The 23,178-nt window shown below is 40.3% G+C and overlaps 1 protein-coding gene across 2 annotated transcripts in view; it reads right to left on the minus strand.

The window, feature by feature from the left end:
• FBH1 (F-box DNA helicase 1) overlaps positions 1-23,178 on the minus strand; it is a 1,264,666-nt gene that overhangs the window by 107,570 nt on the left and 1,133,918 nt on the right. For both annotated transcript variants that reach the window (XM_044088820.1, XM_044088821.1), the window contains one exon: positions 18,793-18,990. In XM_044088820.1, the coding sequence (XP_043944755.1) occupies positions 18,793-18,990 (198 nt within the window). The remainder of the gene's footprint in view (positions 1-18,792; positions 18,991-23,178) is intronic.

Consider the following 23,178-nt stretch of genomic DNA (forward strand, 5'->3'; position numbering starts at 1 on the left):
TGAAGCACAGCCCTTCCCTAACCCTATTCAAATGCAACCTGGATCAGTGAATGGAAAATCAAAAAGTCACCCTTGATCTGACACCTATGTCTCTGATGGACACAGGCAGCCATTAAATCATGTCCTAACATACATCCCTTAAAATAATCTGAAAGACACAACTCCTCATGGGATAAATTTGGGTTGCATGGCTAGGCTTATAAAGGCCCACGTGGTTGTTAGCATAGTAGACACCTGTGCACCTATGAATGAAAGTGAAAACTGCAAATCATGTCTTCCTTCCCAGGAACTAGGAATAAGAACCATTGATTTTTAAATACACAATTAAAGCCATTTCATGAAACATATGAGAAAGCTCTGCCCTTCCAAACAGTAAAGAACCCCATATCCCTCCTTCCCCAGTTTCTGCACATGTGAAGAACCGGGAAGAAGAAAGTTCTGGTTTATACATGAAAAAAAAGATCATCTTGTCAAGAAAAGTGTGATTTAGATGAAGCAGGAAGAAGACTACAGAAGGTGTGGGAGAAAGACCCCTTCATCTGCAGGCTTGATGCACTTTGAAACAAAGGCACTACGAATTTAGGTAAAATATGAGCTCTGTTGCCACTGGACCCATAGTGTTGCTGTGGACAAGCAAGCCTGCCGGACATGGAGTCTAAAAAAAACAAAGGGAATTGTTTCTGTAAAAAGGGAGAGATAAACAACCCTCCTTAAAGAACTGTTCAACTAATCAGAGTTGGGTTTCAACCTACCCTCCAACAGTTGCAAAGGCCAGAAGATTTTCAGAAATCTTGTGAGGAAAAGAACAAGAACCAGTCATACAGGCATCTAAAACATCATGAACTGTAACAAAGAATGGGCACAGAATAGGCTGTAGTAGTATTCAAACTTCGGATGGTTTACATTTAGATCCCGAGTGAAAATATTTCCAGAAGAATTAAGCTTCACTAAAGACCCAGGCACCAGGCTTGCTAGGTCAAGGGAAAAAGGTCCTGGCCTGAGTGTTGCCCAAATTACTAACAAGGACTAAAAAGGGTTTCTAGTATTGTCCATTGATAGGAGGTCTAAGCTCATGCCAATGTCATCACCATAACTTGCCCAGAACAAATTTTAAGCATGCTACCTAAGTCTACAGAGATGTGGAATAAAAAAAGAGATAAAAAGTGACCATTTACAACTCCCCACCCAGGACATGATCAGGTCTACCACTCTCTTCCCCTCTGAAGATTCAGCAAGATAAAGGAAGGACAATGCCCTCCCCCTATGAAATAACTGATCTCTTAAGTGCTGTACATCCAAAAGATCACTCCAGACATGGCCTCTGGAGCTGCAATACGGTTACCACCAGTCCCTCTTTAAATAGGAGAGTGCCTTTTTCAGGCAGTTGCATCCTGTGGAAAAAAATATTAAAATGGCAAATGTCCTGAGAGTTTTAGGGCAAAATGTATTTCCTAAGTTAACTCTTAGTTATATATAACTATTGTGCATTTGAAGCACTTTAATGTTATATGAAAGAATAGAAACAACTCAAATTCTACAAGAACGAGCTTTTGTTTTGACAAAACAATTAAGTGCAGCCCTTTGCAATGGCTGTAGATAGGAATTGTCCTGCAAAACATTCAAGTTTTCATACAAAAATCCCACTTTAGGCATCTCAAAAGGTGGTAATTTAAAACTGTAGTTGCATAACAGGCCTAACTCCAAGAAACACAGATCTTGTACCAGAGTGAAGAAGAAAGTTTTTTTTTTGTTTTTTTTTTAACTCATTCACACCAATGTAGCTCAGAAAGTTTGCACTGTAACTTCTAATGGGTGGTGCCTCAGCCTTTTGACAGAATCAGATAATGTCCTCACATTTCAAACAAATGTTCATATCTCCAGAACCATAGAGATTACAAAAGAAGTATAAATGCAAAGTCTTCATAGGTTCATAGGTTCATACTAGGCTATCTGCCCTAGGGCATTTATAAGCCTAGCCAGAATGTGTTTGGCTTTCGCCACCCATTTTAAATTTATTTTGCTATGCCCTTTTTCGAGGTTAGTATACTGTGCCTCTGTCTAACAATGACACAGAAGTGATACCCGGGGTAAACCTACGATCTCCCATCCACTCATCAAGATTCCTCTTGAAGAGAGTCAATGAGGGACTCTGCCTAACCTGGACTGGGATTTTATTCCAGAGTGAAGGGAGCCTCTGGTTATGAATCTGTCCCTCCAGCATGTCCTATTTATTTCAGTGTTGAGGTTCAAGTCTCTCGAGAGCATAGCTCGATGGGATTTGGATTTTCTGAGGTGCAGCATGTCCATTAATTCCGGGTTGGACATGGCTTTATACGTCAGGCACAGATCGCCTCTGAACAGGCGGTATGCCACTGAGTAGAGCTGGAGTTTCTTTAACCGGGCAGCATATGGCATCTGTTTGAGCCCTTTGATCCTCTTGGTGAGGTACTTTTGGGGTCTTTCCAGTTGCTGCAGGTGCCTGGTAAGGTACATCCCAAAAGGGGCATTGTACTCAATTATGGGCCTGATGAGGGATGAGTAAAGAGGCACGATGACGTCTCCTGATCTAGATGTGAATCCCTTCATGATTAGGTGGGCTATATAAAATGTTTTTCTAACCACTTTGGCCACGTGGTTGTCAAATGAGAGATTGTTATCAACTTGGGTCCCCAGGTCCCTAATTACTTCTTCTGTACTTAATGGATTACCACCTATGTGGTAATTTGTGGGCATTTTGTTTTTGCCAAAGGGGATGACTATACACTTTTTGTCATTTAGCTTGAGGCCATGGCTCTGGCACCAGTTGTCTGTTTCTATGAGGCCCTTTTGGAGGATGCTTGTGTCAGCTGAAGAGTCGATTATGGCGCCCAGTTTGCAGTCATCTGCGAGCTTGGTCAGCCACAGTCCTTCCGTGTTGGCCTGTACCTCCGAGAAATATATACCGAACAAGAGAGGTCCCAGGACTGAGCCTTGTGGGACACCACTTGTAACTGGTTTGATGTCTGACATGGCTCCAGCAATTCTAACCATGTGGGTTCTGTCCTTGAGCCAATTTGCAATCCATCTAGTGACATAGGGGTTTATATTTAAGCTGGTGAGCTTATCTATAATGCCCGAGTGGGGTATTGTATCGAAGGCTTTTGCGAGGTCCAGGTAGGCTGTGTGGACCACCTTCCCTCGCCAATGGCCTTGGTGACTGTTTCAAAGAAATCAACCAGGTTTAAGAGGCAGGATCTGCCCTTAACAAAGCCGAACTGGGTAGGATCCAGTGTTTGTAGGTCCCCAATATCTTTATTTATGAGGTCCATGATGATCCTTTCCATAGCTTTGCAGACCAAGCTAGTCAGGCTTATGGGGCGATAGTTTCCAGGATCCGTTGAGGCACCATCTTTATGGAGAGGGACCACTGTTGCTGTACGCCACTCTTTGGGCACATATCCTGTAGTAAGGCTGAGATTGAACAGTAGTTTTATGTTTGGGTTTAGCTCTTCTTGGAGTTCATGTAGGATGCAGCCCGGGACACCGTATGGTCCCATTGATGCTGTGTTTTTTGCTTTGGAGAGGGCGGCTCTTACCTGAGCATCTGAGATGTCAGGGGGGCAGCACTCTGCTGGGATAGATATTTGCCCTTTTGGGGGGGGGGGTTGCGCTAAACCTGTCAGCTAGGATGTTGGCAATGTCTGTGGGTTCGGTGTATTTTTTGTCATTTTGGACTAATTCTGAGCATATCTGGGAGCACAAACTATTTTTACAGTGGTAGTATTCTTTAGGTTACAGGTCATAAACTGAACTTTAAAAGTTATAGTAAACACAGTAACAATTACATTTGTAATATTTTGTAAACAACTTAAAATATATCAACAACCACTCAAGTTACACACGTACTGTCAGCAGCATTTTATTCATTTATCTGAGAGCTTTCATATGGGGCTAAGGATTTCTGTCCGTGTTACTTAGTTGTTGAGATATTTAGAAAAATGTGAACATTACATCTATATAAATTAATATAATAAAAGCAACAGTTATCTATTTTGATGCACTAGACAAAGGTCAAATATTAATGCAGTTGAGTTTGCTACTGTGTAAGCTTTAAGATTCATTTTTTAAAACCTTGTACACAGCATGGCTTTGGAATTATTGATGCAAAAATGAACATGCAATATTTGACACCCAGAGGCATCAGTAAGTGTTAACTGCAGACGTACCTGGAGGCATCACTCGGATGTAATGAGTTAAGGGAAAGAACAAGTCTTACTGGGGAGGGGAGACATTCTACGGTGGTGAAATGATATGACCATACAAGCTAGTGATACTAGCCCTGGCATGTGTGAATGAGGAAATGAGCACCCTTGGGTTATGAGGCACAGGTCGTTCATATACCCACATAAGCACCAATGGAAGAAGAGTTAGGGCATGCAATAAAGTCATCAGCTTTTGGAAGCCAACTAGTTCTCAAACTCCCTGATGTCTTCCACAATGATGATACCTTCTGATGGCTCTCACCTGAGAAGATTCAGAAAATCCCACATCCAGGAATGAGCTGGCTTGAGTTAAGTTGAGGGAGTGCCAATCATTGGTATGGCAGAAAAAGGGAAAAACACTAAAATATACCTTCACTCTATCAATTACTCCCTGGAAGGGGAAACTGTTTCATGCCTTCATCTCCAAAAAGGCAACATTTCAAGGACCACATGCCAAGCCAAAGCAGGAAAGGATTCAGGAAAGTAGACTTTTCAGGTTTAAAAGATCCTATGAAGAAACTTAAAACAGCTATGCCACCACTCAACAGCAACAATTCATAAAGTGTAAATGGAAGGCCATAGGAAGTCCCAACCAGTTCTCAAGAGCAAGTCCACTAATCTGGAAAACCATTACAAGATGTCAATAACAAATATCAGAGGTGGTCTGAACTGCAGGAAGGGATCACTCCAGGCTTCTTAAAGATCACAGCAAACCCAATTATTGCAGTGGCAACACTGACACAGAAACCAGGCTAGAAATACAGCCACCACAGGCTGCTAATTCCAATTTCAGGGCTACCTGAACCCTGAAATAGGGACGGCGAAAGCCTCAACAGTAACACAGATGGATAAATCCTTGACTACAACACAGCTGACCCTAGTTTGATTAGCAACATGACTGCTTGATAGTGTGGCAGGGAGGATAGGCATGCCTAATCTGGGGGATGGGTGACAGTATGCCAAGAGCATCTCTCTCACTACTGGAGCTCAGACAACTGACACTGGGCTGAAGGGTTGGGAGGACAGAGAAGGCATTACTGCTCTATTAGCCCAGGATGGAGATGCACACTCGCAGCCTCTTCCCATTTTCTGTCTACCTAACATTAACATCAGTTAACACAGAGTAGAAAGTTAGGGCACAAGGAAAATCAGGATTATAGGGATACTAAAGTAAACAGGTGCCCTTCTTTTCCTTTTTCTTATTTAGTTTTACAAAATGTTCGCACTGCAATATAAAAAGAGAAAAAAGCTTGACAAAAGCATGATTAATATAATAGGCTGTAATGCTGGGTTGCTGAGGTGGCAGACGGAATGCAAAAGTATACAGAGCATGACATAAGGAAAACTAATATGCGTTTTCTTACTTGTGCATAGGAGAATGACTGGATTAAGGCCATGGCTTGATCTAACAAGTTTTAAGTGGAAGCAAGTAAATAAAAGAACATTGAATGCAATGAAAAGTATTCCTTTAGCAAATAAATGTTCACAGTGCAACACAAGAAGTTTGTAGCTGAAGGCAACTGTGTATCCGATACTCATGTTTCTATGGAAACAATCTGAAAAGAGGACAATAAAAACAGAATACTTTTCTCATTCAATGGCAAAAAGTTCATGTTTTCTGAAAGCACTTAAACTGTTTCTGACATATGGGAGAGGAATAAAGATAAGACAAAAAACACATAGCACTTAGTGTAAGTAGAAGCACCAACAGTACCATACATCTTAGCATGGATAACCTTCATTATAGGTCAATTAAAGCCTGTGAGTGCAGCTGTGAGTCTGGGACAACTGTTCCTATTAAGAGGTTTAAGCTTCATTGTTTGAAGATGTACAAGTTTTTGTGTTTTTGCATCAAGTTAATAGGTTATGCGATTGTTTTGGGGCCGTTTTTTTAGGGTTTTCATTAAAACAAAAAGTCTTGTAAAGATCTGACATATTTCAAATGTATATGACAAGAAATAACTGTATAAAAGATCAACATACCAAACAGTGCATTCATGTGAAACAAAATCTGTAACTAGACTTTAAAAATTGAAACTGTTACTTCTTATCAAAATGGCAAATCTTTCCATAACATCTTGGAATGTGAATGGTCTCAATGGTATATACAAAAAGAAAGGGTAGTAAACTATACTAAGAAATGCAGAGTGAAGATAACTGTGCCATAGGAGACACATCTGGAAAGAAATGAGCACGTGAATTTGATAAAGAAAGGATTTCAGAATGATTTCCAAGATGGCTACACAATCAGTAACAGCTTAATTCTAGCTCTCCCACTGTGGAAACAGAAACTTAGCAGAGAAAGCCAGGGGGGCCTACATTTCTGGGTACTTTTCAGTAACTGACTAGTAATTGCACTGCCTAGATGCCATCAAAAAAGAAATACAGAAGACATGAAGGAAAATAAGCTACAAAAGGTGACAAAAAATACTAACTAGGAAACGTACTGTAACTGTTCAGCAAAAAGTAGTACAAGATCAAGACATGACTTTCAGCGACCTAGAAGAAAGTAGAAGGCAACTGCATACAGACCTGACTAAAATAAATGAAACACTGACGGAATATATCAACTCAAAAAATAAAAGGCTGGAAAAATGGAAGAAGCTTTAAACAGATATTCAGATAAAGTGATAAAATCGCAAAACTCAAGAGGTTTAAATGTAGAAACAGTTTAATTTTTGTGTTAGGTTCATTCCCTAAGGATGTAAGGGGTGGTAATTATAAAAAAATTGCTTTGAGAGATACTTTTTGGCAGCTTATGTTACAAGGAGATAAGCATCCTGGAATCAAGGACAGTATTTGTATTGTGCTTTCAATAAGTATATGTAATGTTGCTTTGCTGCAATTTTTAGATTTTAATTGTTTCACTATTCAATCAGCTGTTTAAATGAGGATGTAAAAGAGTATATCAGGTTGATTGACATTTTGTCATTTTATTCTGATGAAGTCTTTGGATGAAAGCACTAAATAAACATTTCCTTGAATGGAGTGCCTTATGTGGATGTTATTTTGTGGATTTTTGTCTCATACATCCTTGGGTTTGGTGTTTTTTCTTTGTTGTGTTACCTGAAAATAGCCAGCAGGGAAGATGAAGTAACAAGAATTATTTAGATGGACTGACAAAGGTTAAAGTATTGCAAATAGGGGAATCTCACAGAACAAGAAGAGGTGCAACGGGCAGAGTGCCTAACAGAAAATAAGGGACTACCTGGATAATGTGCATGAGTTAAGCAACTGTTTTTTTTTTTTTTTTTTTTTTTTTTTATAAGTAGTCCAGAGCATGAAAGCTTTTAGCACAATGGCTCAGACAAGAGAAAGTAGACAGGGTTGTTGCCAATGGGTCTATATTACAATGTCAAACTCACAGGAGTCCAAACATTGTAATATCGAACCCAAATGTTCAAAACATGGAAATAGGGAAGCCACGGAACACTGATTTTTTTCCCCAGGGAAAAAATTGGTGTGGCGTTTTCCTGGTTTTGCTGTTTCCTCCACTGTGGTGCAATCTCGGAGTTGGTATATTTAAGTGGGGGGGGGCACAGTCTCCCACATTAGATTAAGTTTAAAGTGTACGTGTTTTTTTTGTACCAGAACAGAGATTTTTTTTTCCCTGTGGGGAAAAAAATTGCTGTTCTCTGTTTTTGTAAATTTTGGGTTTCAGACTTAACAGTTTGATATTACATCAATCGAACTCCTGTGAGTTCGACAATGTGATATAGACCCGTTGCCAAGCAACAAGGAAAATAACTGCAGATTTTGTACAGGTATTATAGATATTTCAAAAATGTTATGAAAATTTCTATAAAGCAGAGAATATAGAAATCAACTAAAGGTACAAATGGAAATGTTTATGAAAGAATTAAACATGACAAGGTTAGAGGTAGACAAGGTTCAATTATTAGTAGTTAGGATAGGAGATGAGATAAAAATGGTGATGTATAAGCAAGCTACAGGGAAGTCTCCAGGAAAAGATAGAATTCCTATGGAAGTGTGGATGCTAGGAGGGAAGAAAGTGATAAGATCTGGAAGGTTTGAACAGTATTTTAAAAGGAGGAGAAGCACCAACACCCTGGAAGAAAGCCACAGTGGCTGTCATACCTAAAGATGGTAAAGACCCGCCAGATCGAGATTCACATATGCCCATTTCGATTCTAAACCATGATTATACCCGTTTATGCTTATAGTGGCTAAAAGAAAGTCAAAGATGATGCCAAAATTGCCAGCTATGGATTGATGCAGTTTTGTGGAGGGGAGGCAAACATTTGACAACATTAACAGAACAATGATGATCCAGGGGAAGCAGAATGTAAGAAAATACCACTGTTTTTGGTGGGTCATGATGCAGAGAAAGCATTCAACAGAGTAAGCTGGGATTTTATGAGTAGGGCAATGGAAGCATCTGCATTCCTTGACACAATAATAACATTAATCTGGAGTATAAATGAGGGATCAGAGGCGAAAATTGAAGTTGAGGGATTCTTCTCTGACAATTTCTGTCTGAAAAAGGAACCTGGCAGGGGTCTCTTCTTTCCCCCTTGTTATTTACATAACATTTAAAAACCTGACAAAGAAAATAAGTGACTCAGAAATTCAAGGAGACAACTGGTATGATAATCAAGAAAAGCTTGCAAAAATATTTGCATATGATATTACTTTGACGCTGGTAAAAACAGAAAAAAGACATTTCAATGGAACAGTCTAAGACAGTTTCAAGTCTTTTCAGGATACAAAATGAATGAAGATAAAACAAATGCAACAGCTGTAAATTTGTTCCCACCCATAAATTGGTTCAGCAATGTTATTTATGGGGAAATGCACAAATTAACTAATTAGAGGAGTATGGGTTAAAAAGGATTATGTTATGGCAGCTAAGAATATGTCGGAAAAGACTAAGCAAATGAAAACACAAAAACTGAGAAACTGGAAGCTCTGTTTTATGGATATGGACAGCAAGATACAAGCAGTGAAAATGTTTTAGTCCCTTTAGTTTTATATACAGATCAGGCATATTTTCAGCAACCAGAGAAGTTACACATAGTAATTAATAAAGACTTGAAGGATTTTATCTGGAAAAGGAAGAGAGCAAGAGTCAAGTGGGATAAGCTGATCCTTCCAACAGAACAAATTAGTTTGGGATTACCTGATTTGAAGGGGTCTTTCAGAGCTACACAGTTAAGGCTCCTACATATAACACAAGCAGAAAGCTATAATTCAAAATGGAAAGGGATGATGATGATGATGATGAAACAGGAAGGAAGCTCAAGAAGTAAGGAGAGACTGGGGTGTTTGATGCAGATCCTTAAGAAAAATAATAACTATACAGAACATCATATTCACAAAGCACCAGAAAATATTCTAAGAAGTAAGCCAACACGGGAATGGAGAAAGCAGATTCTGATGATTGAGATGACTGCAATTAGGGTTCCACAGAAGAGGTAAGATGGTACTAGAATTTACTGGAGAAAACTGGTCAAGGAATCAAGGTATTAAGAGCAAAAATTAGGGAGGGAAAAGTAATAGATTGGGAAAAAGTGAATAATACTTTTGAACTGCAGGTTAGAGATTGCCTTCCCTATCAATGACTGATATCAAAGTATAGGCAAAGAGAAAGAGATAGGGGATCTTAAGTGAAAGAACAGCAGTGGTACAGTTTCTAGTAGAATCTTGAACAGAAACTGCTGTTAAAAAGGGATAATTAGTAGGGCATATAAAATATCACATGATAACTACAGGAATCAATCAGAGAGACTGGACAATCCAAACCAACTGTACAGTAAGTGAATACAGGAACAAAGAAATGGGGGGAGGATATATGTATTGCCCCCAAATACCCATTAATATCTAGAAGATTTAAGATCTTTGCTTTCAAGCGTTTGCATAGATATTTTTATACCTCAAGCAGACAAAGAATTTTTCTTCAGGTAGATTGCAAATGTTGAAGATGTGATGGGAAGACAGATGTAACTGGGAAAAAGAAGTTATGCACTCACCATAATGTTCCATCCGAGTTGTTGCGTTTCATTTGTCTTCAACCTGTGCGTCTCGGATCCAGGCAGCCGGGCGAGACTTAGCCAGAGGCTCGGCTGAGGAAGCGAAGTTGGGGGATGGTTTCCTGGGCCTGTCCCAGTGTTTGTGCTTGTACTTCTCCCTGTCCCTGGACCTTGAAGTGGGAGGTTGAGTCACAGAGGCTGGGGTGGAGGAATCAGCAGCAGAAGTGGAAGGTAAAGTAGGGGCCATTGAGGAAGGTGGAGGAAGGAGGCCCCTGAGGATCAACTTGTTCCTCCTGTCGATCAATGTGCGGGGGTTGAATCCCACGCAGAATGAACAGGAGGTGTCCAAGTGGGAAACCCCTAGGCAAAACACGCACAGAGTGTGGCCATCAGAAAGGGGAAGCTTCTGTTCACACCCTGTGCATTTTCGGAACCCTGGCTTGGGTGTCTCAGCCATAGTACCAGAAAGCACACACACACACTACAAAGTTAGAAGGGAAAGGAAAGAAAAGGGAAAGAGATGGCCTTTTGGGAGACAGGGGCATTATGGGTAGTGGAGTATCGTGGAGCTTGGATCTGATGCTAGAAAATGCGGCCAAGTTGGATCCGTGCCAGATCTAAGTCCCACAGGTCGAAGAGCAAATGAAAACAACAACTTCAGATCATATGTTTTGGGAATGCAATGAGTTGGCAGACTTTTAAAATTCCCTGCAGACTACTCTGTCAGAATGACTGGCTGAGCAAATTGGTGTAAATAAGGAACTATTTTTCTATTTTGAGCTGTGAAACAGAATCAGAATTGGCAATATATAATAGGCCCTTGCTGAGTTTTATTCTGGTGACTGCCAAAAAAGCAATTACTAGAAAACGGAAATTGAAATCCAAACCAACTGTACAGTAAGTGAATATAGGAACAAAGGTAGAAGAACTGCAAGTGGGATCTTTAGAAAAGGGTAGGAGCAAATTACATAGAAAAAAATGGGACTTGTGGGAACAATACATGCAAAATAAAGTTTTGAAGAAGGAATGAGGTTTAAGGCAAGACTTGAATTAAATGAGGTATGTAATGATTGAATGACAGGGACTGCATTTGAAGATTATATGTGATGTATAATGTTTGCAATTAAAATACGCCAATATGCTTTGTTTTCATTTATAGAAATGTATGATTGCTTATTTCATAAGTAATTCAATAAAGATGTTTATTGCTTAAAAAAAAAAGAAAATCCCTTAACAAGCTGGAGTATGATGTTTCCAGCTTGGCCCATTCTTTTCTGCAAATACAGGCTGGTGCTGACTGTACAGCCAGCACACAGAAAACAGGCACTCCATGTGAAGCAGTTCATGTGGAAGGAAGACTCTTCCAGCATGGGGACACAGGGAAGCCTGCTTGGCAACTAAAAACAGAATCATAGGGAACTGCCATGGAAAGCCTGAAGTCAGCAGTAGGTGACTGGAGGGGGGGGGGGAGGGACAGCTGGCTAGGAGTGCACATACTCAGGCAAAGTCCAGAAATGGCCACACTAAAAAATAGAAAAACATTAAGGGTCTGCATCTGAGGAAGTCTCCCCTGGGAATCCCAGGCAAGATAATCTGCCACCAGTCACTCTACAAAGGACAAGGGGAAGTACAAGGCTTTCACTCATTCCAAGCTTCAACCACAGATGCAAACATTGGTACAGGATCTGAATAATGGGATATTTGAAAAGTTCCTAAGGTTGAAATCCCACAACTGTGACTCAAGCTACATCCAAGAATCAAAAGATGTCTGATTTTTCATGCCTGGACAGTTGATACTGGCACAGGTGCAACTAATAGCACATAATGACTGCTCAACCCTACCTGACCTAGGGAGGGAGAGATATATCCTCAGAAATGAAGCTCCGGTCTTAAGTGCACCCCTGTCTGCAACCAGGTGACTAAAAGTGAAGCTTCTAAAGATCATGTAGAATGGACTCATGGACAAGTCAATTACCAGAGGGAAAGGTAGCAAGGATGCATCCCTCCAGAGTGGGAGTTGATGGCACTCTTCTCCCATATATTGGCTGTCCATAATGGAATTTGATCCCAACTAATCACGAACAAACAACAATAATTTCAAGAAAAAGGATATGTGAATGCAGAAACTTTTATTGACAACAATGATTAATCTCAACCATGCAGGTAATAAAGAACTGCAGGGAGCAAATGTATTTACATAGTGTCATCTGATGTCATTGTACACACCATCATGGGTGCTCATCTGTCCTAATGCTTGGAAACTTCCAAAAAAGAGGCATCATACTGACTGGTGGAGAGGATGAACCCAACTGTGTGCCCTGTCAAGATGTGTTCCTGAATTAGATCATCTGATTTTAAGAGTTCACCCACTCATCACTGAGATTCAGACATCTATGACTCAATTCACTGAATTTAACAGATTGTGAGCTCAGCCCAACAATTTTTTTTGTCCAGAAGGGCAAGCCTGGAAGCACTCTCCCTCCCAAGTAGATGGCAAGCCACCACCCCAAATCCATACAGGCCAACTCCATAGACATATAAACAAGGGAAAAGTGAAAGCCAGTATACGGCATACATCACTGAAAGTGCAAAACTAAAAAATTGTACTAGCAGTACTTTTTCTATGGAGAAAAGTGATAGGGGACTTGAAAATCAGTAAACTATCTGAATCTTGATCTGTTCTGAAATCACTGACTAGTAGGATTGCCATTTATCACCTTCTTATCAAAAATGCCTCAAGGACTACACAGAGTTGTGTTTGAAATGTCTGATGTTATTTTCTTAGTCTGGTTAAACATTCCATTCCTACATATTCCACATCATAAAAAGCATGGGATTAACTGCAGAGATTAAACTGTCAGAATAATTCAAATATGTTTACATGCCATTCTTTATTACAGGAGACAGTAGACCCTATACCTATCGGTATCCTGACTGTGATCCACTGACCAAAGGTATACTCTAACGATCTTCCTTCAGACTTAAATATGTCAACTTTCCTATGAAACATTCAAGAAGCAGTATCCAAATCAGCTAAGTGGCAAGAAAGAGCTGTGAAACAAGAAGCCAAATACAGCCTCCTCTATCTGCAAGCCCCTGAGTGGTTGAACAACAAACTGAAAGAACTGTGCTAAGACAATGTCCTCAGAGGAAAATCTCCCTTGGTGTTCTTCACTAAAATATTTCCTTAAAGTAAGAGGAGTATTACTATTTTTTTCCAGGGGTTGAGGTGTCTCAAACTGTAACAACAACAAAGTCACCTCAAGACTAGTCAAACAGAATGATGCATTTGAGTTTCTCCATGTCCAAATTTCTCATAGGCAAAGTCTCATATAATATTCTTGCAAACTATAGGTCACCTTCTATGACCTAAGTAACTCATAACACATACTTGGACTTACTGAAGGCCCTAACCATTCAATCCAATACCATATTCATCTGCAACTTCAACTACCCCACTATAAACTGGGATGCTTACACAAACCCAAATGTACAGGCACAGAGATTCTTTGACTTTGTAAACACAAACAACTTAGATTTCGTGGCCAACAAATTCAGCTCCATTTGTACCATCTGCAAGAAATACCATCAAACACCCCCCCCCCCCAATCTATTACTACAGAGCAGGTACTAGATGCACACTCTCTAAGACCAAACAAATACAGACCCATAAGTCTGACTAGTCTCGTATGCAAAGCTATGGAAAGACAGGATGGGAAGCCAGGGTTGGGGGACTGGTACACTAGTTAAGGCGTTTACCTCACAGACACAGGTGCAGGGCTTGGTTCTCACCTTTGGAAAGGAAACTGGCTAGGTTTAAAATGGCTCAGAACAGAAGCTAGCCTAGTACTAACAAATGAACCTATGAAAGAATTATCATGGGAATGATTAATAAAGATACAGAAAACTATCAAACATTGGATCCACCTAGTTTGGTTTTATCAGGAGTAGACCATGCCTACTTAGCCTGGTGGACTTCTATGAGAAGGCCATCAAGGAAAAGAATGAGTGCAAAATGGTGCATGCTGCCTACCTTGACCTAGCTAAGGCATTTGGAAGTGGCTTGCTTTCACCTATCTCACATGACCAATTCCGAACAATGCTACCAAAAGCTAAAACCACTGCATAGATGGGTCCTGAAAATATCTCTAGATGGATCTTAAATAGCATGAATCACAATTTAGCCACACCCCCAACAACACTATTCAATCTCAGCCTCCACAAAGGTTTTATACCAAGTGAATGGAGAACAGGTACACTCAATCCGCTGCACAAGTCTGACCAGCCTCATATGAAAAGACCTGGAAACACTTATCATGAAATTAGTTATTCAGGACATAGGGAACCTCCAAACACTGGACTCATCTCAGTTTGGGTTCTTCAATAGCAAGTCATACTTACTCAACCTGATGGATTTCTTGAAAAGGTCACCAAAGCAACAGACGAAGGCAAAATGGTACACAACACATACCCTGACCTGTCCAAAGTTTTAACACAATTTCCCACTCAGGCATAGGAGAAAAACTAAATAAACTGGAAATAAATGCCTATATCACCTGTTGGATTGCCAACTGGCAACTTACAGATAAGATGCAGACAATCAAAATGGAAAGTTACTTCCAAAAAGAGACCAGTCACCAGTGGAGTCCCCCAGTGTTTTGTACTGGGACTCTGCCTGTTTGACATCTACTTTTTTGACAAAAAAAGAACACTGTCAGGGTAAGGTATCACCTCCCAAAAAAAGCACAAATCCAAAATCAGAAGAGGTTGATACTCCACAACAAACGAAGCAAAACCAGACTAAGTCTGAGATGACTGTAAGCTAGGAACAGTCATCGACTATTTAAATGACTTAGCCATCCTGCTAAGGGGGTTGGCATAATGATTAAGATGTTTACCTCAGAGAACAAAAGGTACGGGATTTGATTCTCACTAAGGGAAATTGGCTAGGCTTAAAATGGCCCACAAGGGCAGCTAACCTAGTACATACCTATGAACTTATAAATAACTGGTGCCAAAATCATGGACTGAAACTAAATGCCAAAAAAATGCATTACTATATCCTTTGTGAAGTTATCTACCACAGGGAACTACCACAATGACAACACAAACCTAAGAGTTGACCTAGTTATTTGGGAACCTATGTGGACAGTGACCTAATCTTTGACCAACATGCGTCTACTATTGTAAGAAAGTCCTTCTATACTGCAACAAAGAGGCTGTGTCTAGATCAAGGGTTGTCATTGTCCCTCTTTATTTAGTCTTCGTTAGGCCAGTCATTCAATATAATGCCCCCTTTGGCATGTATCTGTCCAGACACATGCAACAAATGGAACACCCACAGACATACCTTACTAAAAGGATACAAGGCCTAAACAACATGTCCTACACAGAATGACTTAAAGCCCTGTCACTATACTTAGTATCTTACAGACTTGCGAAGAACTGACTTTTGTCTGGTATAGAAGGCATCCTCTGACCCATTACTGATAGATTTACTGTACTTCAGCAAGTAAATGGCATCAGAAATACTCGGCTATGGATCTAATCTGCTTCTGCAACATCTACAGAATGGTCTGGAAGGACAGGTATATCTCGCAGAGGATACCATTGCTGTGGAACAGAATCCCCACCCACATAAAAAAAAAAGTTCATCCCTGTCCATATTCAAGTGCAACTTTGATCAATGGAAGGTAAACACATAATTTACTCCAAGAATGCCCATGTACTACTAATGGACAGAGGCAGCACCTAAATGCTTTAACCCATCTATGGGTCGCCTCAAATTATCTATGGTATGATCCTAGCTATTCTTATTAGCGGTAATATATAATTATCTACCATGCTACCATGGGATGGGTAAAGGCCAATCTATAACCCAACTAGATAGGTTATTTGGAACAAATAATGGAAATGTGGCTAGGCTTAAAATGGCCCACGAGGACAGCTAGCCTAGTACTTGCCTATGAACTTATGATACAATACCCCACTCCACTCAGGCACTGTAAACAACATCATGGATACAGGCATAAATCCCTATGTTATGCACTGGATAGTGAGTTGGCTCTCAAATAGGACATAGGAAGTAAGAATTCGGGAGACCACCTCTGAGGATCTGTGCTGGGTAAACTCCTTTTTGGAATTTACTTCTCAGAAGTCAAGGCCAATGTCAAGGGCCTCTGGCTGAACAACTTTGCAGATGTTTGCCAACTAGGAGCACTCATAGAATTCCCACGGCACTAGCATCCTACTGGAAGGATTAGCACAGACAAATAGACTGGTGCCAAAGCCACAGCTTAAAACTCAGTGCCAAGAAATGCATAATAGTACTATATGAGAAGTCAGCCACACTAGGAGTTGTATTACTGATAGCACACCCGAAGAATAGAATCAGTAGTCAGGGATTTAGGTACACATGTAGATGGTAACCTGATTTCGACCAATATGTGTCTAAATAGTAAGGAAATCATTCTATGTGGCTCAAATTATAAGCAGGGACATAGCATTTAAGTCCAATGAAGCCATTGTTCAATGGTACTCAGCCCTCATCAGGCCAATCACTGAGTAAAATGTCCCCCTCAGCATGCACCTTATCAAGCAGATGCAATAACTGGAACATCCACAGAGGTTCTGCACAAAAAAAAAAAAAAAACGGCATAAACAGCATGTCCTATGCAGATCACCTCAAAGCCCGATCTTTAGACTTTGTTTCCTACAGACTCTTGAGAGGTCATCTATGCCTGGCATACAAGGCAGCCTTGGATTCCACTCTGATGCATATCTGTAAAATGAAAAGCATCAGAATTACTTGATCTAGAGATGTAAACTTTGCTTGTGACATAAATAGGTCACGTTGGAGGAAGAGGCATGAGTCTCAGTAAATTCCCCTTCTCTGAAACAGGCTTCTCATCTATGTGAAGCAGAGCTCTTTCCTAACTCTATGCAAGGGAAATCTGGACTAGTGGATGGGAAATCAAACATACACCACAAGCCTAGCACTTGTCTAATGCACAGAAGCAGACTGTAAACCTTGCCCTAGCTTATATTTGCATGTTTTGGCTTTTCCCGGTTAGAGGTCGCCACAGCGGAACTCCGGTCCGCTAATGATTGGCAGTAGAGTTTTACGTGCTGTGCTGGCTTGCCGGGCCTAACGCACAACCTTCAATGAAAGAACGCCCATTCACGCATGTCGTCACACAGAAGACACTCTGAGAATCGACTGGGCAACGTCTAACTGTGAGGCGACAACGCTACCGCAGCACCACCACCGCAGTCTTGCCCTAGCTTATATATACTCTTTAAATAAGCTCTAAAGGATAAAAGCCTGCAGGATACAGCTGGGATGATTTGCTAGGCTTATAAAGGTCCAAGTGGTCATTAGCCTACTATGCACCTATGAGCCTATTTACATAGCACCTTTAATAAATGCATGTCTACAAATTTACGCACTCATTTCTGTGTTTTGCCAGTGTCCTTCTAGCTGGATTTTTTATGCATCTCTTCAGGGACTATGCTTTCAAAAATAAATAACTCAAGACAGCAATGTAAATAGTTCCTATTAATGAAGTGAGTCCATTTGCAAAGAAATTCTAACCATTAACTTGGCAAGAGCATGGCTGCTTTCTAGAGATATACAGCAAAAATAATTACATACTTACTATGGACTACAATGAAGGTTTGGGGACTGAAATAGTAATCAAGGTATTTACTTCACAAACAAGAGGTACAGGGTTTGCTTCTCACTGAGGGAAATTGGTTAGGCTTAAAATGGCCCAGAAAGGATGCTAGCCTAGTACTTACCTAAACAACTCTCACAAATGTGTGCAATCTTTAATGCACATAAAATGAATGTCTCAGTTTTATGAGATCTTTAACAGACACACTTCTACTACCACAAAGGAAAGCCAGTTATGGCAGTGGTTTCTACTCATTGATAGTATACATGGTCATAAAAACTGACTCCTGTAACATTCTTACAAAACAATCTTCTACATTTCCTCTGTCTCCTACTAATATTATGCTTCTACTTAACAAACAGCTCAGATGGCTTTCTGTAGAAATTCTGCAAGCTTGGAACTAGTGCAGCAAAGTGTCACAGGTAATTCCATTTAAAGATGCACTCAGAGTAGGAACCATGTGCCCGACCCCAGGTTATAACAGTACACAGTTCATGCCAGCTGCAAGAATTTAAATGATCTAATCAATGCAGGTTTTTTATTAGTGTGGTGTGACCCATATGAACATGTGGGTGCCACAATTTAACAGTAAAAGATGAAATCTCAAATGTGAAAGTCAAAACATATTGTTAAATCAGTCTTCAGCAAACTGAAAAGTATAAAACTACAGTATGGCAATGAAAGGAAGAAATGAGAGGTACTGCAGTAAATCTTAACCTCTAACCAAGTCATGCATAACGGCTGGAAAATTATCTTCATTTGTGCATCAGTGTCATCTAAATTATGGAAGTTAATCAGAACGCAGCAGGAACATTTGTTCACAGTGTATATGGTTAGTTCATATGGTGTCTCTAAGGATATAAAATATTATGATTTTTTACTAACCTGCATGTGCACGTTCTGTCACAGAATGACTATATATCCTCTCCACCAGTTCAGGAATTCGGATATTGTACTTCTCTACTATGGCCATCTTCACTTCCCATTCCTTGTCCTCTGCTTTAGTAACATAGTCTTTAAGAGCACCATAACCTCCACGTCTGATAAATGATCTCAGAAATTTATCTTCAATTATGAGATTATCTGCATGGAAAGATTTAACAATTAGCTTACTATCCAGCAGAGATCATAATGCAATATATAACTTCCATTTTCTTTAAGGTTTACCTCACAGTGCCTCTCCTGTCAGACTTTCTTGCCCCCTCATCTGGTGTGCCCTTCAAGGGTCCATTTTAACACCTTGTGCAATCTTGGCAGGCCAAGCCATGCCTGTGGTGAGGTCTGCCTGACTCCTGCAAGGAAGACCTCACCGTAACTGCATGTGGAATGGCACCAAGATGGAGAAAACAAGTTACCATGTTTACTACCCCCTAATGCACCTGCACAAGTTGAGGCTTGCATACATAATGCCTTTCATTAACTATCACACAAAGATGCTGATGATGTGCTACATACGAAACAATAAATAAATAAAAAAGCAGGCGACTAGCTGATTCCATCTCCAGCCCCCCCCCCCACATATATATATATATATATATATATATATATCCAAACAGACCAGCTGTACTGGTGCTCCAGGCTCATTTCTGAACATGTACCGCAGGTGGCATGATTGAGCACCCTCTATCTCTGTGCCATGTCACAACATGGAACCCCCCCCCCCCCCCAAGCTCCTGACTCTTGGCCTGTGAACAAGAATATATATTAATAAAAAACAATAAATGTTTGAGAAACAGTCCTGAAAATCTATTAATTGACACGTTAACACACATTTATCAAGTGAATATTTACATGATTAGTACACATTTATCACAAAGACATTTATGTGATTATTTAATTTCTGCTGGCGTACTACTACTACTCCTCAGGGGCGTCAGTTGATTCTATACATACTCATACTTAAACATCTGCTGTTGCATCAAGAGGTCTCCCTACCACTCAGGACTGCTTCTCTGATTTGCTGCCAGGTCATGGCCTATGCTTAGTATTGCTTTTCAATGAATGGGTCTCCTTTTCCATCAGCATAGTAAAGCTCTGTGTCTGCAGACAAGTAATGGGGCAGTTTAAAAGCTTTAAACTTTTCACGGTGTATTATGGCCAACATGGGTCAGCAGTTTTTACAGCTAAATAGGGGAAAACACCAAGTTAGTCCAAGTCTTAATTCTTGAGGCTGGATAGAGTGCCATATTATAAGGTGTGCATTTTCCCCTGCACACTGTTTGGCGCTATAACCCCCTTGCAACCTCCAGAGATCAAATGCTGCTGAATCAACTCAATCCTCTCAATATCTATAATGTCTATAGTAGGTTGGATGTTGCAAACGTTTATACCCTGCACAGACTGCTATGGTGCTCAGGTTTTACTTAAAAAAAGTTTTTTTTTTTTTACATTTAAACTGTAGTAAATTGCTTCATGCAAATGATTTTTTTACATTTAAACTGTAATAAATTGCTTCACGCAGATGTATCAAACAGTTGCAACACTTTATACCTACATACAGTACTAGGGCACTCATTAAAAAAAAAAAAAAAAAAAAAAAATTCTCTTTTAAACTATAACAAACTGCTTGGTACAGATAGCAAACATTTGCTACAGTTTACATTCTGCATGGAGCACTTCAATGCTCAGGTTTAGTTAAAAAATATATTTTAACTGTTAACAAATTGCTTCCTACAATGAGACCTCACAAGAAGCACTACCACATTGGGTTTGACCGCAAATGCAATAATGGCACAATAACAGTGATGGATAGCCGATTGGATCGCACCCAGTAACACTTAATTCCCAGGGCAGTTTCCCCTTTCATCTTACCCTAGCTTCGCTACTGACTGGTAATACTGCAACAGTCTCATTCTCAAAATAATTGTACAAGTTGTAGAAATACATTCATCATTAACACTAGATATTCAAATGACAGGATCATTACTGCAGAATTTAAAACCCTTTTTTTTGTTAGCCAAGTGATGCGACTGGGCACAAATAACTCTTTTTAGGGTGTGAGCTGGGAGAGCTGGCTGGTTACAAGAGGTTCCTCAGAGTCACACAATATGTCAGCGAAGACTGATGGAATCAAACCTTGACCTAAAGGAGGCATGCTCATCATGATTAACAGCACAAAGTGGAGCTCACAGAGGCACTGAGAAGAAGAGGAGGCCACCCTACGGGATCAGCAAGCTGTTTTACACCTTACCACCACATTCTAAGAGCTGGTGGAATGAATGGGCTGCTAGGGGATTCCCAAACAGGAACAAATGGACCAGAGGGCTCTTGCCTATCCCAGGAAAGCTCGACTCACACTCTGATGGAATAAATGGAATGACTAACTGTAGGTAGAGAAGCTACTGGGCTAGTTTTTAAAGGAATGCATCACAGTCTTAATTCCCCTATGCTAAACTGTCAGAGTATCTCAAAGGACAAGGCTGAATGTGCATTGTTAATCCTTGGCCAGATTCTACATCAGCTGAATGTCCCACAGGGTTTGTGGCTGTGACACTGTACTGCAGCCATTAGACATAGCACAGCGGTAAGAGAAAACAGTTACCCCTGTTCTCTTCTAGTGCTCAGGAGTGACATAGAATCAAACAAAATACCTAAATAAAAATGTATGTAAATGGAATAGTAAAATATGTATTAACAGATATCCACATCTACAACCTGAAGTCGGAGGGAGCCTATCTTGCAGTAATGACCCTATCATTCCAACATCTACTCTTATGGTAAAATTACTCACACATACTCACAGAATTATACTATGCTCATCATAAGGATCACTTCTGCAGACATTCAACAACTGTCCAATAGTATCCAAAGCAGTGTACTGTCAAGCTCCAAGGTATAAGTGGATAGCATAAAGCAGTTCCTTTAAGGCAACCAAAGCAAATCCCTCTCTTATTCTAGGGTGGGCATCTAGTCTACCATGTTTTGAAAACGAGTAAATGGACATCTAAACAGCATCATCACAAAGGCTTTGGGCATACATATTGGCAAAAAGGCTGCAGATGTAGCTAGTGACCTGGCTAAGTAAGCTCTACCCTTACCAGTATTATTCCTGGATTCATAGACATGTAATGCACTGTGATGCACAGTGTAGCACAGGCAGTTGCCATACATAGGGTGTGTCCAATTAAAAGACATAGTGAGTGAGCAGCACAATGGCAAAAACAGTCTGGTACACAAAGCACACTAATGAGTGAATAGTAACATGGAACTAAGGAGCCCCGGGCAAATGAGCCACATAAACTAAGCAAAGGAAGGAACCAAAAACGGGGGACCAATTCAGAAATGTACAGGTCCACTGCGTGGCAATACACACCCATTTTGACAGCTGTGATTTGTGGTGTAAAATAGCAATGATGCTAGAATACCATACAGGTCTTTTATGAGGTCCTGAGAGCTGTGGATTACACACATGTTGCTATCAAGGGCACTATTGAGTCTAGACTGCCTATGATACACTAACAAGAGCTTCTACTCCCTGAAATACGATATTGTCTGGAATGTTTAGGGCATTTAGTTATTTCCATTTGTTGACTGGGGTAGAGCACTGATCGCAAGGGACCATTTTCAGGCTCAGCCCAAAAGAAACATACAAATTAAGAACAGAATACAATGAAATCTACAGAAAAATAAGTATTTTTAATCACTGTACTGTACTTTTAAACGTGTATTGCTGAAATGCTTTTATGCTTTTTAGCAGTTCTGGTTTGCCATTTCACTGTTTCAAATGCTGGCTCTTTGAGACTGTTTTTCCTGCACTTTGCATTTTTTAGTAATTGTGTATTTTGGCCATGGTGGTGCAGCGGTTAGCATTGTTGCCTCACAGCAAGAGCCTCTCCAGTTCAATTCTCGGCTGGAGTGTATTCTGTGTGAAGTCTGCAGATCTGCCCTGCGATCGACTGAACTTCAAAAGACATGCAGGTAGGTGTGTGAATGTGTGTGCATTGTCTGAAGTTTGGGTGCCAGGCTGGCAACTCAACACCGTATAAATCCTCTGCCAATCATAAGCAGACTGGTGATCCGCTGTAGGGGAAAGACTTTTAGTACTTGTGTATTTTATAGCATAGGCTAAATTCTGATTTGCTGTATTTAGACTGTTTGGCATTATCTGAGCACTAAAACCAGCCATTTTACATTAAGAAGGCCCCATGTACTCCTGTGTGAAAAGAGTGTAGCAAAGGACCCATCTGGTTTGGTGACTGTTGGAATAAGACTTAGTATTGAGCATTAACATTGGCCAGCTTGTTTGAACATTGCTTTAACTTGTTTTAAAAA

The sequence above is a fragment of the Protopterus annectens genome, chromosome 11.part0, assembly GCF_019279795.1.
Source record: "Protopterus annectens isolate FY-2018-M chromosome 11.part0, PAN1.0, whole genome shotgun sequence".
Taxonomy (NCBI): domain Eukaryota; kingdom Metazoa; phylum Chordata; order Ceratodontiformes; family Protopteridae; genus Protopterus; species Protopterus annectens.